Source organism: Triplophysa dalaica, chromosome 10 (assembly GCF_015846415.1).
Source record: "Triplophysa dalaica isolate WHDGS20190420 chromosome 10, ASM1584641v1, whole genome shotgun sequence".
Taxonomy (NCBI): domain Eukaryota; kingdom Metazoa; phylum Chordata; class Actinopteri; order Cypriniformes; family Nemacheilidae; genus Triplophysa; species Triplophysa dalaica.
In genome coordinates this window covers 10,866,096-10,885,432 of record NC_079551.1, presented here as the reverse complement: position 1 = coordinate 10,885,432, position 19,337 = coordinate 10,866,096, and the positions used below count along the sequence as shown (strand labels likewise).

Below are 19,337 nucleotides of genomic sequence, written 5' to 3'. Positions count from 1 at the left end.
ATACCTGCACACATTAATCAAACCGACAGCGGCGTCTTATTACAGTGCTATATTTAGAGAAATCGTTGCTAATTCAGTGACACAGAGAAAATTTGTTTGCATTTGTGGTGATATCTTGGTGTGGCGCTTGAGTTTTTAATCTTGGTTCTTGACTATTTGCATGGATAATTGTCACAATATATGCACTTACAAGACATCAACCTTGCTATGCAAGTACCTACCAATATAATAATATAAATCTGAATAAATATTTATTTGCCAGCCATGATGAGTAGAAGAAAGAACTGAAAAATAAGTCTCTTTGGACAAAATAATTCAATTTAGATGACTAAATAGTCCACCTGAGGTATCAAACTGCCAGATAGTTATAGAGAAGTATTAATGAATGGATGGTATAATGAGGGTCTATGGCTTCCCAATGGATGCATGTGAGGTGCCTGGCCAGTGTGAGGGTGACTGACAGCTAGACAAGGCTATGCTGCTGTTGTGATACGTCTCTACGCACACACATACACACGAACACCCCTCGCAGACAAGTCTCATGTCAGCGCGGAGACGGCAGGCTGATTTATTGGACTCTCCTCCCCCGGGAGCACCCCTTTTCCTCCCCCCCATCCATCCATCCCTCCACCTCTTTCCTGTTTCCCCAGGGGGGAGAGAAGGGTAATGACCCACATCAGCAACCACACACGCACACGCACACACACAAAACACATACAACATCATTAAAGCGCCCACAATATAAAACCTCAAAACACAGGGATCCGAAATTCCACTGCACCAGTTACTTCAATGGTAATTATGAGCAACCAAAAGGCAAAAAATATGCTTGAATTTCTCGCATAGATGCCAAAAAAAATCTGGGAAGCCCCATTCTGATGAGCTGGAGCCATGTCAGTGTATTTGCATATACCGATATTTATATCTATAAATGCAGAAATGCAGAGCTATAGTTGCCTTCTTGGTTTGCTGTCAGTTCATTCTTTCCACACATTTATATTCACCCACATACAATTTTTATCAATGCATCGGAATAACCAATTCAATGATTTTTCAAAGCGTTCATTTATATACTTTGGCGGTAAAATGATGTCACTAAAATGACATTTCATTATATTAAGTAGCTAAAACAAGAATACATGCCATTATGGGTTCTAATCAAGGAAAGTTCAGACTGCTCTTAACATCCACACTCGCCGCAATGAAAAAACACACGACGTATCACGAGCTCCCCCTGCAGTTCAACTTCAGTATTGCAAACGAGTGCGTTAGTAACATATTAAAATTCATAGAAGAGGCGGTGGTGTGATGAACATGTTGTCTGTGGGCGTAATCGCAAACCATACAATTTGCTTTGAATTTACCAAGGTATTTAGATATTGAGCACTGGGTAAAATACAACAGAGGCGTCACATTTGAACAGAATATTCTGCACCCACAGATATCGCGCGCGCTTGTTAGCTCTATTAATGTTACTGTCATTCAAACGCAGTTGAGGTTAACTTACCTCACAAACGACATACAGATGCATACTGCAATGCTTTGTATTGTATACAATGTTTGCAAATCTAACACAAAACGTTTTATTACATATGAAGTGTCTACCGTCGATTCTCACACATAGACGAGACGACATACCTCCAGTTGTAGTGCACGTGGTTCTATGGTGTAATGGTTAGCACTCTGGACTTTGAATCCAGCGATCCGAGTTCAAATCTCGGTAGAACCTGCTTTTATTTCCGTATGTGACTATTCTATTGCAAGGCGTTACATGCACAGAGAAAACATCTCATTCAAGACTTGATTATATTTCTTAACACACTTCTGAGGATAACAGAATGTGCAGGAGAGCCAGTTTGCAATGCAAGTATACTACACAGTATAATCAGTATCTTGCCTATTGTTTATTAAAACAGCATGTAAAACAGTATGCAGATGGAATAACAAATGTATCAAATATGACATGTGTGACATGATCTCATATAGCTACATTAGTAGTAAATTGTATCCAGATATAATCGCGGAAATTCGTGATCATGGTGTGATTAGGTTATTCTGGTATTTCATTTATACAGAAAATCGACGTGTTTGGCATTAAAGATAACCTGTTATAGTAGAAAGAGTGCAAGTAGTTTGTTAAATAGCAATTTGAACAATTTATTTTGTTTTATTCCCAGTGGGCAATTGATGTTAAATAGACATCAAATTGACGTCAAACATCGGCATCAAAGAATTGGTCAAAAATGCAAATCAAATCGATGTCAAAATTTGACATCAAATTGACATCAAGTTTTGACGTTAATTTGATTAGCAATTTCTTTTACATTTTTTAACAAATTGATGTCCTATTCTAGACCAATAAATAATGAAACAACAGTACTTAATGTAAGACATGTTTTATTAAATACAATCAGCTACAATTCCAGAAATTTAAAATGTTCTTAAACCACTAATAAATATAAAATCCTCCTTGAATTACTTTTTAATTAAATATTAACATTTAAATTGATATATAAATATTAAGTGATCTGGAAAAAGCCATCACATGACAAAATTGTACATATTACAGGTTTTGATATCATATGAAAGCTCTCAAGCCCTTTCCATTTGTTAAAAACATTTACATTTACGTGTAGTTATTTAGCAGACGCTTTTATCCAAAGCGACTTACAGTGCACTTATTACAGGGACAATCCCCCTGGAGCAACGGGGAGTAAAGTGTCTTGCTCAAGGACACAGTGGTGGTGGCTACTAGGATAGAACCAGCAACCTTTTGATTTACCAGTTCAGTGGTTTAACCCACTAGACCACCCACTCCATAAAAACAATTTGTAAATTAAATAAAAACAGTTTTGGAAAGGGCTTAATAGCTTTCATATGATACTAAAACCAGTATTTTTTATTTCACCATGTGATGGGTTTTCCCAGATCATATCCCAAATGAACAAAAATAATTTTGATAAACAATTGGCTTAAGGCCTACTTATTCAGAATCTGAACACACATCAATCGCCGATTTCCCCTTTTGTCGTCCCATACCCCCACATCTATCGGGAGCAGACCGGAGATTTTTTAGCTGTATTTTTTTATTTCAGCCTCTGATAATGAAGGTTTGGACTGCTGTAGTGCACCTAAATGAAGATGAAACCACAATTAGCACACCTTTTAAGACATTAAAATATACCTAACATTTTTCAGCAACCATCACTTGTACATAGAAGTTAATGCAAGTTGCTGCTCTTAAATGTTTATTAACACTAAGATGTTCCCAGGTTTAAATAAGTATCTGTTAAATTTAGAAATGTGCACTACTTGCAAATATTTAAGAGTTGTTAAATGTTTTAAATGTGTCAGTTTACTAAGATAAGATTGTAATTTAAGCATTACATGTTTAATTTACTTAAAATGTAGCATATGTTGATAGACACTACATCCTCTAATCATACAAGAAAAGTAATGTAGTACCTATTATAACACGACATAGCCGTGTTTTCCAAAGGCCTTCTTCATTCCTGAGCCATCCATATTCATTGTTGACATCAATTTGTTTGTAAGAATTCTGAAAAAAAAGACAACCATATCAGTATTCAATGATTGTTAAGATTGTTGAACAATACAACTAAGTGACCAGAACAGCTGAGAAGTTTTCCTTTGAGCACAGTAACACAAATTGTCATTGAACCAGCTTTTGGTACCTTTAGTAGTGTGGGCTGGTCCTGCTTGACACAGTGGACCTTCTACCAGGACATTTTAGAACACATCAGTGTGTATCAAATTATGAATTATAATTATGGGTATGTTTCGCTTTGTCGCATAGCATCGGTAAAGAGATTCAAATGAGGGCATTTTTATTTTATCCTAATATTAATTGCAAAACTAACATTACTCACTGACATTTCTAAATCGTTAACTCAACGTTACACGCTTAATGGATCGCACATTAACATTACCTCAGAAATCTTCACGGTACTTCTGGCGGGATATTTCAACTCACCAGATTCTAATATATCGCCAAGTCATATATTTCATCAAAACACAATCTTCTAGGTTTTCAAAGTTACCCAATATATATCGTATTTTTTATTTCATGAGATGTTTATTACTCACCTGATAAAAAGCGACAACCTTCTCCAATGCTTCGACCGCATAGCAAACACTGGCCTCTACGCAAGACGTGATGACGTACGTTTCAACGGTCAACGTAGTAAATCCTCCAAATATTTTTATAAATTTTATATTTTTACGTGTATGTATAAAATAATATGTTATACTACATTTGCATCAAATTTCACACAAAAAATAAATTAATTGTTGTAGTCCATTCACTAACTTCAGCTGCTGAGAAACCCGGAAATGTGAAATAGGCCATGGCGCCGTCTACAGGTGGTATTAAGAAATACATAAGACAGATAATAAATGGGCATTAAAACTACAGAGAATGAATGGGCATTGTAGGCCCAACATTTTTCATAATAAAATTAATGATTAATTAATGATTATTAATAAAAATTAAGGAAAAATAAAAATTTATAAAAAATAATAAAAAAGTTATAAGAGTTTTTTGACTAAAATGAACATGAAGTTGTAATACTGTAAAAATGGTACATACATTATAAGGTATTACAATTTTATGAGTATTTTCAATTACAGCAATGTTTTTCTAATTTTACAGTAATATAATATCACTATAAATAACCAAAATAAGGAAACATAATACTTTATGTGGGGTTACAGCAAAAATGCTGCTTTTGTTTTTAATATTTTAAATTGTAATTACATCTGAATGTATTATTGGCAAATCAGTATATTTTCTTGTAAAATTTAACAATCACTGTTTCCTTTTATTTCAGCATGAGTATTTACATACTTTTAAAAAAAGTGTTTTTTACCACAGAAGTTACAGCAGTCCACTTTCATGTACAAATCCAACAACTGCTTCAAAAGATGTGACAAATAGATGCATTTTGAGGGGCCAGTTAGAAGAAAAATGCTATTTCAACTGGATTTACATTGATGTCAATATGATGTCAATACAACATCAAATGAATGCCTATAATGCAACGTTGATTTGACGTCATTTCAATGTCAAACATATTGGGCTATACTTACATTAACCAATTTCAGTATGGGATAAACCTCATATTTTCACCTCATTAAAAACCTTGAAGAATTTAATGTATGATTTGAATTTGAAATGATGTGGTGCACCATCTTGATCAAATCTTGTCTGAAATTTGACGTCAAATTGACATCGAGGTGCCCGCTGGGTTACAAACAGCGTGAATATTTAAGCTGTCATAATTTGAATTTCCACGAGGAGTCAGTATATCACATAATATGCTAGAAAGTCTTATATGGAGCTGCCAGATGTAAATATACATGCATTTCAAACACATCGTTAAAAATTGTTACATAAAAGCTAGGAATTCAGGTAAACAATGCCGAATGCATTTTTATATTTATTTGGCGGCCTAAAGCTGTCTATTTTGTGTTTATGTATTATTCATTTTCCTGATCTTGTGTAAACATAGTATCTCATAGGTTCTCTATTTTTTACTCTCAGCAGTTTGTCTGGGTGGTGAACAGATGCTGAATGTTTCAGACCTGATCCACTGTCCAGTCCAGGTGTTTCTCCAGCTCGAAAACATCTTGTGGTTTCTTTCATCTTACGGTGCTCAGTCGTGGAGTCAGCAGGGTGTCTTTTAGGTTCAAAGACATCTTTTTTCACGAGTCTGTAGTTTTAAGCTCTAAAATCCAGGTCAACCTGAAGATAAAGGTCTACAGGGCCACTACTGGTTCAGCATGATTTTTCGGTTCAAAGACACTTTTATTTTCAAGATTTGTAGTTTTAAGCTCTCAAATTCAGGTCAACCTGAAGATAAAGCTCTTCTGTGCCACCACTGGTTCAGCATGAAAAAATCACATTGATATAGTCTAAATAATTACATTTAAAATCATGTGTAGATGATGTGTTCACTCGCCTAAACCTGTCCATCATCTCCTTGCAAACATCTTTCGCTTCCAAACCCGGACAATAAAAATCTGTATGTTTTGCTCATTGTAAAATAAATCCTCACAGGGCCACAATGAACAGCAGTGACAGCAAGTGAGTATAAATACATTAACCCATCAGGCCGGTGGTGAGGATGGCCGGGAGCCAGACGTCACTGACCCCCGGGCCGAAAGAAGTGCAGCATTGTCTCTTTGGGCTTCTGGCTCTGTGCATTTAAAAATGAACGTGAGTCAGGGGGCAGATCCCTTCTGGGTTATTTACTTTTGCCAGTTTATGCCACATATGAGTCAGAGGTACTTCCACTGCCATGGCCCTGGAGGAGAAGACCTCCTCTGGTCCACAATGAGCTCTATACAGAACTACTCCTAATATACCTGCTGACAAAACCCAGCAGACATCAGCCAAAACTGGTTTACTGGTCTGCTAGTCTATCCAAGCTGGTGCTCATGTGATTTTAGCTGAAAGACCAGTTTGTCACCATTGTAGAACTGCCCTATGTGAGATAGGCTCTGGCTGGAAAGATTCTGTAAAGCATAAAAAACAAATCCTAATAATATTAACAATCCTTCAATTTAATTTTAATGATCATTTAACTTTACACAGAATGTATGTCATGTACTGATATACTGGAGATTAAGCAAACATCACGAGGCTTCTCAAATTACACATAACATAACATAAAATAAGATAAAATAACACCAGACTAAAAGATCCATCCTGGTTTCTCTGGTTTGTAAACCATTGTGCAATTTAAGGTTGGCGTGACCCGAAATGTCTATAATTGAGATTGCAAAACAAAAACAGGATGGATATTAACACTTAAAAAGAGCTATTTGCTAAAAATGTAACTATTGTCACACAAAATGACCTCAGAATGAACCAATGGCAGAATAACCAACAATACACAGCTGAAAGAGGAGAAAGTTGAAAAATGTATTTTGACATCAACCTCGATCTTGCATAAACCAGAGGCATCAGGCCAGCTGAAACCCCACAAAATAACAGCTTGCATTTGAGGTTTAAAAGAAAGCAACACCATGCAGAGTAGCAGGAAGATTTATTGCAAAGCTTAGGAAGTTAGGAACACAAGGATAGGATGGAAGCATTGTTACTACCCTAAAAAGTGTCTATCCGCTTGTTAAGCCTGACGGCATGCACCATCATATACTGTTTCCGGGTCCAAATGTCAATTAACGTTATAGGCAAGCAACACAAAATGCTAATATACTCTCATGGCGAGTAAAATACTAGAAAAAGTAGTGTCCACTCGGTTGTGCTCTTTCCTACACATTAATGACATGCAAGAAAAATTTCAGTCTGTCTTTAGACCGCATCATAGCACTGAAACTGCGCTCATTAAAATTACAAATGACCTCCTTATAGCATCTGATAAAGGTAACATTTCACTCCTAGTCCTGCTTGACCTTAGTGCTTTGTTCGATACTGTAGATCATAAAATACTTTTAGATCGCTTACACAATTATACCGGTATTCAGGGACAGGCACTACAATGGTTCAGATCTTACTTATCAGACCGATATCAATATGTCCATTTAAAGGAATCTAGATTCCTGGGTGTAAACACAAGTAAATTATGTATTACCTCAGGGATCGGTTTTAGGACCCTTGCTTTTCTCCATATACATTCTGCCCATTGGCAACATTATTAGAAAACATGGAATTAGCTTCCACTGTTATGCAGATGATACAGCTATATATCTCATCAAGACCAGATGATTCCTTCCAGCTATCCAAACTGACAGAGTGCATCGAAGATATAAAACATTGGATGACTACTAATTTACTCTAACTCAGAACAAAACAGAAATATTACTCATCGCACCAAAAAAAGTAAACAGAATATTTTGGATCATAACCTACAAATTGAAGGCTGCACTGTTACTCCAACAAATACATTTAAAGACCTAGGCGTTATATTAAACAGCAACCTGTCATTTAAAAATCAGATCTCAAATGTCACAAAAAAGCCTTCTTTCAATTAAGAAATGTTGCCAAATCACTTCATATTTTATGTGTTGCTGACATAGAGAAGCTTATTCATGCTGTTGTGACCTCAAGACTTGACTATTGTAATGCTCTACTTAGTGGTTGTCCTGTATCATCAATAAACAACTACAGTTAGTTCAGAATGCAGCTGCCAGAGTTCTAACCAGTTTAAGAAAATACGATCACATAAACCCAGTTTTATCAACCCTTCACTGGTTACCCATTAAGTATCGTATTGATTTTAAAGTTCTTTTAATTACTTATAAAGCCTTAAACGGTTTAGCCCCTACCTACTTAAGAGAGCTTCTATCACATTACAACCCATCACGCTCTCTAAGATCTCAAAACTCCAGACTTTTGATAACACCTAGAACTAAATCCTCCAAAGGGGGGTAGAGCTTTCTCATACGTAGTACCTAAACTCTGGAACATCCTTCCAGATACTATTCGAGGGTCAGACACTCTCACAATTTAAATCTAGATTAAAGACATAATGCATAGTTAATAAACAGCAGCTATGCTAATAATTATTATAATTATTATGCCCATCCCGAGGTTGGGAGAGATTCCGCCAGGCCCAGGTGAACATCACATGCCAAACCCCGACTAGAGATTACGCCAGCTATATCTGAAAATCCCGTGCCATCCTTGTGCGAGAGCCTGAGGACTGACTGACCATCCCAGCTCCATCTAAGGCAATTCCACCACCACCCAAAAGAAAGGCGACCATCTGACCAGCCCCAACTAAGAGCAAAGACGGACTACTTGTCACATTAACGCTAAAGGTTCAATACTTGGTATTTAACGTTAAACTTACATCACATGACACCAGTTTGAAGTTACAGCTGCATTCAGTGGCCCTGATTCGAGGTTGCTGGGTGGGTGTTTGTGGGCAGTGGGGGGGCTTGTTGTTTGTGGTTGGGGGGGTTTCATTTGTTGGATCTGGTTTGGTTTTGTGGTTGATGTCGGACAACAGAGGAATAAAGTTACATTATGCCATTAGTATTTTTCCTTGGTTGTTCCTCTGTTTTCTGGTGTTGATCGCGGAGTAGGACCGGGTTGGACCTGCACAGTTTCAGCGAGTGGGACTTCTTGGGTCGCGGGCTCTCCCTCTTCTTTGAGGTTGTTTGCTCGGTGGCATTTGGTCAGGGTCACTGAGTGCAGCTATGACACGTCAGAGGAGATCTGGCCCTCCCGGCTTAGCCTGGTTTCTTCCGAGGTTTTTTTCTCCATTATTCATCATTGGAGTTTGGGTTCCTCGCCATAGCAGGGTGGTGTTGGCTCGCTCACCGGGAGACTGCATTTATTTATTAGATATTATTTATTGGAATGATCTTGCTTGCTCTATAAACACCATGCACAGTGCTGTGTTTTGCCTTTCTGTGTATTTCTTATTCGCTCCTGTAAAGCTACTTTGGAACAATGACTTATTGTGAAAAGCGCTATATAAATACATTGAATTGAATAAAACTATCGGAAAACTGCAATTCTAAATGTTAGCTTCATAACGAAATCCCACATGGCCAGTTTTATTTTTCATAATTTATTCATATATGGATGTCGGAGATTTCGTCAGGTTGGTGGCTGTATTTGAGTTAATACATGTTTTGCTTTAATATTCAATATGTGTAAACAGTGCTCATAAACAGCTGTGGCCCCGCTTGAAATTAATCGATGCTTGGACCCGAAAAAGGTGTTCCTTACGTCGCCACTTAACAACTGAATAGTGCCTAGACTAACCGGTTTATAACAAGATAGAAACTGAGCACATGCATGTCATTAAGGGTGGGCCGAGGTTGGGCAAGGCCTGCCCAGTCAGCACACCCACCGAAACACGGCAGACAATGTTTAAATAAGATGTAATTTGTACTTGTAAAATTACTGAGAGGGCCCATTTTAAATTAGCATAAGACGCACCCATTTTAGCGAAAGGCCAAAACCAAACATAAATTCTGCTTGAATAAAGTACTACAATGAGGTCCTCTAACATCAATATTATTTCTTAAAAGACTAAGAAATTGAAATAAAAATCGATCAAGTTTTTAAACTTGTCTATAAATGGCCAAACATAGAATTTTCTTGAGCCAAAAAGTGATTAATAGTGCAGTTTTCTTTGCATTCTCACCTACAGTTGAATGAAAGTCTGTTTTAGCTTAAATACATTGTGTCTTTGGTGTGCATACAAAAATGTATTGTAGAATAATACATAATAGCCATCATTTCTTTACTTTCTGGCCAAAGTTATTAAAAAAAAAACACTAACTCATTTACAGTCATAAAGCTGAAGTGATGGTCAGTCTTGGAAACTTGGCTACTGTAGGATTGGTTTGGATGAAAAGTGCCAAACATGTGAAAAATAAACATAGTTTGCAATCCTAAAGATCAAAAGTGCTTGACAACCACATTAAGGCTGATTCATCTTATGTTGCATGTTTACATGTGGAATGAGTTCATGTTTGTTCTCGCTATATATATATTTATATATACCTACATTATTTGCAAAGTAAACTCACTAGATATGCAAAGTCAAATAGATGTACTGATGTATTTTACAAGCATGCAAATCAAAAAGTTAAAAACTCAACTGGTTGCAGCAGGAATAACTGCAAATGTAGGGTTGATACTCAAATTGTTACAACAACAAACAAAGCAAACTATTATGACAAATATTTAATACAAATTTGAGCGAATGCACACAAGTTACAAAGTAAAAAGTTCAACAAAGCCAGCTTTTTATATGTGTAAATGAAAAAGAATAGAGCAAGGCTTGCAAAAGCTGTAGTGGTATCTTACGTTTTCATTTTAAACAAAGGGGAACAAAATCCTGACTAGTCTTTCGTTTTCTATTCTATTATTTTGCATTCAACATTGGGTGTCAGATTAAGGCACATAATATAAATAGATATGTTCAGGTAACTTTCCACATTTAAAATCACATAATATGCAATTGGTTTTGTCGGATGAAATGAAAAAAATACAAGACATTATGTTAAGATTTTGTACACTTGAAATAAAGCTGCATGCATATATAAATTCAGATTAAACCTGGTCCAGTAAGACTTAAAAAATCAATTGGTCCCTCAACATCTGAAATCCTCTGCAAATCTTTTCGATTAAATTAACTTGATTAAATATATATACATAGAGTCTTTCTCTCACACACAAAGAGGTTGTTTTTTTCAAGGAGGACTTTTGTGAGCATGTGCACTCTAGCTCCACCCCCTTCCGTCAGTCCAGTGGTTTGTGGGAGATGTTATGTGGGTGTTTGGCCTCTTTACACTCACAGAGGTCCGGGATAGCCGTAATGGTTATTCTGTTCCACCTCTCTTTCGGGCGAATCTGAACTAGAGCATTGAGGTAAAGAACGGACCTTAAAGAAATCGGACACGTATCGCACCTGAAAGACAGAAAGACGATTAGGAGTGTGAATGACAATGCTGGATACCAGTGGTCCAAAAGTTACAGATATAAAGAAGAGAAGTGCAACTTACAGTGAGAATTGCAACCAGCGCCCCCTGGAGGAGTCCAACCAGCACGTCGCTCCAGTGATGTTTATAATCCGACACGCGGGTGTAACCCACGTACACAGCGAACGCCACCAGGAAGAACTGGATGGTTGGCCTCAGGAGACGAGCCCATTTTGCATTCAGTCTAGCCTGGACATAGAACTGCGAAAAGAGAAAGATGTTATCTGATTTCTGTTTGCGCTCTATTGCTGCAATGATATCACGCTTAAAGGGACAGTTCAAAACGAAAATTCTGTCATCATTTACACGCCTTCGAGCTGTTCCAAATGTAATACATTTCTTTGTTCTGTTAAACACAGAGAAAGATGTTTGGAACTATGCTTGCAACCAAACAGTTCTTGGCCACCATTGACTACCATAGAAGGAAAAAATACTATGGTAGTCAAAAGGGCCCCTGAACTGTTTGCTTTCCTACATTCTTCAAAATCTCTTTATTTGTGTTCAACAGAACAAAGACATCTGTAAATAATTTTTCCTACTATGGGACCAAGAACTGTTTGCTTACAAGCATTCTTCCAAATATCTTTCTCGGTGTTCATCAGAACAAAGAAATGTATACACATTTGGATCAACTCAACTTTTTGGGTTCACTGTTCCTGTGTGCACAAAATACACCAGATAAGTAATTGAAGAGGCTTGATGAGTGAACCTTTGTTTCATTAAAGGGAGAAAACAAACTCTGAGAAGAAGGAAAGACGCCAAACTCTCTTAAACTTACACACTATCATTGTTGCAACAGAGTTGACGGTAGGCTTTTAGATTCTTTTTTTATAAGATCAATGACATTGACTTTAGCTGTTGTGATCATAAGTGCAGGAATGTGTTTACATTATTTGGCACACATATAATGCCCACCCAGAGTTAGGACTGGTGTCCATTTTGGGCTTATTATCTAATTTTTTTTAACCGGATTCAGTGGTGAGTCACTATATTGGACAATAATTAATAGCAGAACTTCAATGATGACTACAATGATGACGAAGACTTTATAGTCAATGAAAAGCAGATTTTGCATTAAAGGAACTTAAATTGAACTTAATATGTTAAAAGGATCTGGGAGTTAGACACATGACTGAGAAAAAGATTTTTTTTAGATGTTTACACTACAATGACACTTTAAACTTTCCTGTAGCTCAGTGGTAAGAGCATTGCATTAACAACGTGGGTTCGATCCCAGGGGATTGCAAATACCTATGTAAAATGTATAGGGTAAAGCAATGCAAGTCGCTTTGGATAAAAGCGTATGTCAAATGCATAAATGTGAATGTAAATGTAAACTACAATTACACTTTGCATTAGCATTCTATCGTTCTCAGGTTCTATCAGCTCCATTGTTTTGAAGGAATGACGCCAAACCTGTCTGGACAGTTTTCAAAGATTCATTTTCATAAATGACCATAAGCCATAAAGTCTTTCAAACTGATTTTCCAAACACACCACCATATCTCCCATTAGTCCGAAAAAAGCCTCATCCTCAAACTCATACCGTTGGTCAAGTTAACCAATAAAAAAAAAACAGATTATTGTAACACTCACCGCTAAAAACAGCATACAGTACATCCCAAAAGATGAGTGCCCTGAGTAGAAGGATAACCTAGAACACAAACATTAACTCTTTGAAACATACAAAAAACGATCCTAACGTTTGTCTTCAACAAGCCACAAGCACGGAGGTCGCAAAATATATAATGTTGAAATTGTTTAACTGAACACAAACCTGGCTTCAGTGACGTCACGAGGGTCGCCAGTGCAGTTGATTGTTGCCATATATCCATTGCAAGTTTTGGGAGCGCACACTGTTAAAAAATGGGGGCGTGGTCTCCCAATGGTGTACTTGGCCAAGTCTGTCAGCGATTGGCTCACGGCTCCTCCGAAAAGGAAGCTGCCCAGCACCTTATAGATGGCTGACAAGTACTGATTAAAGGTGGAGTTGGAGGTCATTTTTTTGCTGTACACCAGGTACGCCTCACCTGACGATATCTAATGGGGAACAGATAGAGAAAAGTTATTATTGTGATGCATTTTAATATAATGCATAAGAATCTTTAAGAACTAAGATGCAACATTATATACTACGATGTTTAACTGTAATAGTTATATACAGTAAATGCAAAAAGTCTATATGTTATAGTAATTTCGCTACAGTTAAAGATGTTAGTGTGAAGCAGACTGTCTCGCTGCTTTAAAATCAACATTAAATGCAATTCGCAGACAATTTAGTACTAAAATGTAGCATATTTCTGTGGCTTTTTGTGACTGTTCATGTGAGATTGTGGAAGCGATGATGGATGCAGCACTTACAATGATCACAGTGCAAGTGATGGAAACAACGGCCAGCGTTACGTGCGTGATGGTGTCTGGCCTTAGGGGGTAACCGATGCTCTCGTCCTGGCAGTAGATGCCCCGCTCGTACGGCCGGCCCGCAATGTTCATGATGACGAAGGGCAGAGAAGCTAGAGGACAGAGGAAGAGATGACAAAATACATAAAACTGATATCTAAAGTCAAAATGCTGAGTTTTATTTAACAACAGAGTCAATTTCATGCCAATTTTTTAAAAAGGAGGAAAAGTCGCGTAAATTCCATTCATAATGGTCAGTAGAGTAATGCAAAATAAAAATGTGCATTTAAATTAAAAGTTAAAAATGGCATTAAACTTATCATACATTCTTAATAAAAATTTCTTAAATAAAAATGATATTGTAAAACGTTACTGTAAATATAAAACCTAAGATATTGTCATTAAAATGGTCACTACGTTACAAAAAAAAACTTAATAGTTTAATTAATAATTGGCATTGGTGAAATGAGACATGATTAATAAGACTTTAAAAAACGTTAAGGATAAAACATTCGTTTAACCTAAATTCATAAAATTACTCCTTAAACAAACATGCTGCTGTAAAATATTAATGTAAATGTAAAACGGAAGTAATTGTCAATAAAATGGTCACAATTAATAAGACTTTAAAAAACATTCAATACCATGACATCTAATCTAACAAAACATAAAATAAAACCCGCGTCTAATCTAACAAAACGTAAAATTAAGGCAAAGTAAAACCCTGACCTAGACAAAAAAAGAAACACTGTCTATAAGGTACGAAAATATATCGCAATTCATTTCCACTTAGGCAGAATAGGCGTTTCCATGAAATCCAGACGCGATTTTCAGCCCAACCTGGCAGACCTCCAGAGATTTTAATCAGGGTTTTGAAATGGAAATAGATTTATCCCCCTGCGAGAAGCAATCTGACCACGCAATCTTAACCCGAAAAACGTTGTGAGCCATATCGTAAACATGCCCGTACACACCCACAACCCAGACGTCCACGCCGCAACTTCTTCGTGGGTGGACTGATGTGGTTGTAGATGCGCATACATAAATGCAGCCAGTGTGATCCTTTAATGAATGGAAAATGTCCCTGGAATTTTTGGAAACATTACAAATTCAGAGAGGTCTGTGTTCTCGGCGTCGATGTAGTCAGGGTGAAAGGGTGATGTTAAATATATACAGTATGACAGTCAAACGATGTTAAATATAAATTGAGCGCTTTTGTTACTTCGAAGAGACTTGCCCATCATCCCACACAAATCCAGCGTTGTTTTATTTTATTTATGGACGGGTCCATCACAAATCTAACTCTGAGCTCAATATGAGGGAACTGCTTTCACCCAAGCTGGGTTAAAGGTTTACAAGTGGCTTTTTTATATATCATTACAGGAGGGAGACGGAAATATACATGCAACAAATCTGTCCCCAAAAGCTAAATGTCTCATTGCAAGTTTAAAGGAAGTGATAATATAACACTCTGTTCTAACAAATATTTTTATAGTTTTTAATAAAAAAATAAAACGCATTAAATAAACTAATATTGACATAGTAACTGTTATAATTTCCTTTTAAACCTAAATGTAAGGATCGAGTTCATGTGCCTCTATTGGTATTGCGTAATGAGTCCCAGGGAACAAGTATATTTATAAAATGTAGAGCTTACAGGCACAGTTCACCCAAAAATGAATACTCTGTCATCATTTACTCACACTCTTGACATTTCAAACCTGTAAGACTTTCTTTCTTCTGCAGAATACAAAAGAAGACAGGTTTGACATGATGACACAATTTTCATTTTCAACCATAACTTTAAGGTTCTTAACAGTAACAAAACAGTTCTTGGCCACCATTGACTGCCAGTAAGAAACATGTCTTTAAAAATGTCTTAATTCTGTTAAACACAAACAACGGTATTTTGAGAAAGTTGAAAGTAGGAACATTTCTGGGGCACCTTTGACTACCATTGTAATATTCCTACTATGGTAGTCAATGGTGGCCCAGCACTGTTTGGTTACAAGCATTCTTCTTAACATCTTTAAGGTGAGTAAATGATGTCATACTGTTTATTTTTGATTGAACTGTCCCTTTAAATGCACTTTGAGTGGCTAAATGCATAAATGTAAATATGATTTTTTTTACAGAATTCCCATGCTCATACTATAATGGGTTATGTAGACAACAAAGACATAGTCAAGACAAGATCATGAAAAGATCTTAAGACCTAAAAAGGCTCTTTGTATTTTAAAACAACAGAACAATGGTGTGTGAAGTGACACTATTTCCACCAGCTGTGGGCTGGACAGTGATGAGGAGGCATTGAAACAAATCACACAATAACAAACTTTGAAGCAGACATCCTTTTAAAAAAGTACTCATGTCCCATTGACCCATAAACAATTATTATGCTGTATATAATAAAAAAAAGAATAACTAATTATGAACAATTACATTCAAAATGATTCACAGTTATGCTCTAAAGTCAAAGACAAGCGTCAAAGCCTAAGATCATAGAAGCCTTGTCCAATTTTACTAACAGGGAGGGGTAAAACAATATAAAATCATAAGTGATAAATGGTATTAAAACTATGATTACTCCTATTGTGTTAATACTACACTTTTTTATTGTATTGTTTAAATATTATTGTAAATAATTCAGTGCCAGAACTGGCTTGACGTGGTTTGTAGGTTTAACACTTTAACTCAAAGGAACGGTTCACCCAAAAATGAAAATTCGGTCACCATGTACTCACCCTCAAGTTGTTCCAAACCTGTATAAATTTCAATTGTTTCTGTTGGACACAAAGAAAAGTATATATAGATACTTAATAGTATCTTGAAATATTTTCCATTTGTACTTCAGCGAATTTAGGCAGTGCGAACAACGTAAACTACATAAAACTGGTCAACATTGAAGAATTTCAAAAAGCTCAAATTCAAAGCCTGACTTGGCAGGTGTGAGCTTGGCAGGGGTTTAATTGCACAAGGAAACGGGACAGCAGGAAGAGAAATGGAGTGTCAGATGCTAGCAGAGCGTCGACAAAATCACAATTCACATCCAAAATGTCATAATATCGAGTTTGCTGCCAGACGTAATTTTCCAACCATGAACACCGAGTGATTTAGTTCCATTTGAAGGAACAGGAAGTGAAATTTCCTGTCAGAGATTAAGGGACCTTTCTTTAGCATGGGCTCTCTTTACTAGTCTAAGGACTGCTTTTTTTAAGCAATGTACTAACTGTTTAGAGAGTAACCACAAACTTTGTTCACAACATTTTAACATGCCAAGGGTACAGCAACAAAACAGCATGAATACTAAAGCAAGCTGACAAGGATACAGGGGTTCTGTTCGGTTTTCAATTCTTTCAGAGATTAAAGGTCCAGTGTATGAAACTTAGCGGCATCCTGTGGTGAGGTTCGAATTGCAACCAACAGCTCACTCCACCCCTCCCTTTCGAAGCACTATGGTGGCTGACACAGGACTAAGATGTCATCACATTTGAGCTTCTTTGCAGTATTTATGAAACACACTCTGTAGAGCAGTTTGTATGTTTAGGGCTACCATCATGGCGAATTCCATGTTAGGGGACCCGCGGTATATGTAGATAGAAATAGCTCATTCTAAGGTAATAAAAACATACACCTCTGAAGACATAGTTATGTATATTATATTGCAATTCTCTTATTATATCCTCTTTAAACCTTACATTTTGCTCCTTTAACTATATTCCTACCATGTGACAATATTGTCATATGACAAACATGGCGCTTTTCCACTGCATAGTCCTACACAATACATTTTTAGTACTACCTCGGTTGAGGTTCCAAGCGCACTGGACTGATACCAAAATATGACGTGACGCATTTAATACATAATATAAGCATTTCGTTATATGCTTTGTGACTCTAATATAGAGATTGAGACCCATAACGCAATGCTAAATGCAAGATTAGCTTACCCTCGTACGCCCTCGAGCAAACCAAATGATCATTGTGTGCTCCTTGCTGTAAGATTACGTTCCATTACTCCTGTGTTGTGCGTTTGTTTGTGTCGCGTTTACGATGATCGTATACGGCAGTAGAGGCGGCGCAACTATGACGATAAATTTACAATCCCACCCACTTTGAAGCGATACTAAACTGCAGTGGAAAAGCGAACAGAGTCAAAGTGAAGTGAGCTGTACCGAGCAGAGTCGTACTAAACCTGACGGTACCATGGATTGGAAAGCGTTATTTGTATGCTACACAGTACCTCACTATTTTTTAGCAGGTGTAATACAGGGGCGGTTTCCCAAACAGGGCTTAAACCTAGTCCCAGACTAACTTAAATGTTTGAGGTGTCTTAATCGAAAACAACTTGCACTGACATATCTTAAAATATATCAGTGTGATTGTTTTTTCCCAAGATGCCCAGCAGGAATGTTTTTGTAACGTATGTTTTTAAAAATTACTACAATATCTTAATTTAACCAAGGCCTTGTCCTGGTTTAAACGAATCCCTGTCCGGGAAACCTCCCAACTGTGTAAAGTATTTATTACGCAAGCTAGTTTTTTCATGCCAAATGTTTGATGTTGAAATGTTGAGGGACTGGAGATTTACACCCTGTGCTGTTTTACCAGCTCTTGCAGTCTCCACCTCTTCATTCACATTTTCCTGCATGTTTTGCGCATCCTACCCCTCCTTCACAAACGCTATAAATACGGAGGACAGAAATAAAGTGTTGCTTTATTTAGTCTTAACTGATGTGTAGTTACCGGACGTGGAATAGTTGGCCGGCAATCGTAACGTTCGAACTTTGAAACAGTCACTCTATCTATCTCTCTCTCTACCGGAATGCCAAAGACATTACTCAACAAATGCAACAGATTTGTTTATATCAACATAAATTAAATGAAATAGTTATATTATAAGACACTAGCCAAACACAAACTGGAAGTTAACTGGGGGTCAGGCATGTGTGCGTCGGCCTGTCCAATAAAACTGCCTGTAGTATGATAGATGGTAGCTTAGCTGTTAGCATAGCTTTTTCCACAGGAACTTCTTTCTCCAGCAAGCAGACATGTGGCATGACGATTTTTTGTGTCACTTTATTTCCATTGAGCTTTCCAGCCGAACGAAGTGAGATGATAATCGAGCAATTTCCAATAAGAAATCATTCATATGTTGCCTTGAGAACCCCTACAGTAAAAAAATTATGATTCGGTTTCTACACAGAAGACCTTATCGTTTACTGCGTCATCATCTCGCAGCTAAATGATTATTTACCACGCTGTTTATCAGTGTGTTATATGAATTATTCTCATAATTGAGTGAGATAAAATCAGCTTTTTATGGTTCTGACTACATCGCAGCTTGGGGAGTGTCCTGTTTGCTTAGTCCCACCTTTGCCCTTTAACCTTAAAGTGGTTCAGCGTCTTTCATTATCACACACCGTCGCACCCTATGTTTTTATTGACTG

General features: G+C 37.0%; 1 protein-coding gene, 1 long non-coding RNA gene and 1 other non-coding gene across 3 annotated transcripts in view; 1 reads left to right on the top strand and 2 right to left on the bottom strand.

Annotated features, from left to right (window-relative positions):
- Positions 1-1,657: 1,657 nt before the first annotated feature.
- On the top strand, positions 1,658-1,729 carry trnaq-uug (transfer RNA glutamine (anticodon UUG)). The gene has a single exon. It is a non-coding gene; the product is annotated as a tRNA-Gln (tRNA).
- Positions 1,730-2,380: 651 nt separating this feature from the next.
- On the bottom strand, positions 2,381-4,423 carry LOC130430201 (uncharacterized). Its single transcript, XR_008907743.1, has 3 exons — positions 4,108-4,423; positions 3,466-3,559; positions 2,381-3,131 (listed from the first exon to the last, which is right to left on the bottom strand). It is a non-coding gene; the product is annotated as an uncharacterized LOC130430201 (long non-coding RNA).
- Positions 4,424-10,675: 6,252 nt separating this feature from the next.
- plpp2b (phospholipid phosphatase 2b) overlaps positions 10,676-19,337 on the bottom strand; it is a 13,287-nt gene continuing 4,625 nt past the window's right edge. Inside the window, exons 2-6 of the mRNA XM_056759890.1 lie at positions 13,849-14,000; positions 13,265-13,527; positions 13,084-13,141; positions 11,512-11,688; positions 10,676-11,417 (exon numbers count right to left, since the gene is read on the bottom strand). Of these exons, the coding sequence (XP_056615868.1) occupies positions 11,301-11,417; positions 11,512-11,688; positions 13,084-13,141; positions 13,265-13,527; positions 13,849-14,000 (767 nt within the window). The 3' untranslated portion in view covers positions 10,676-11,300. The remainder of the gene's footprint in view (positions 11,418-11,511; positions 11,689-13,083; positions 13,142-13,264; positions 13,528-13,848; positions 14,001-19,337) is intronic.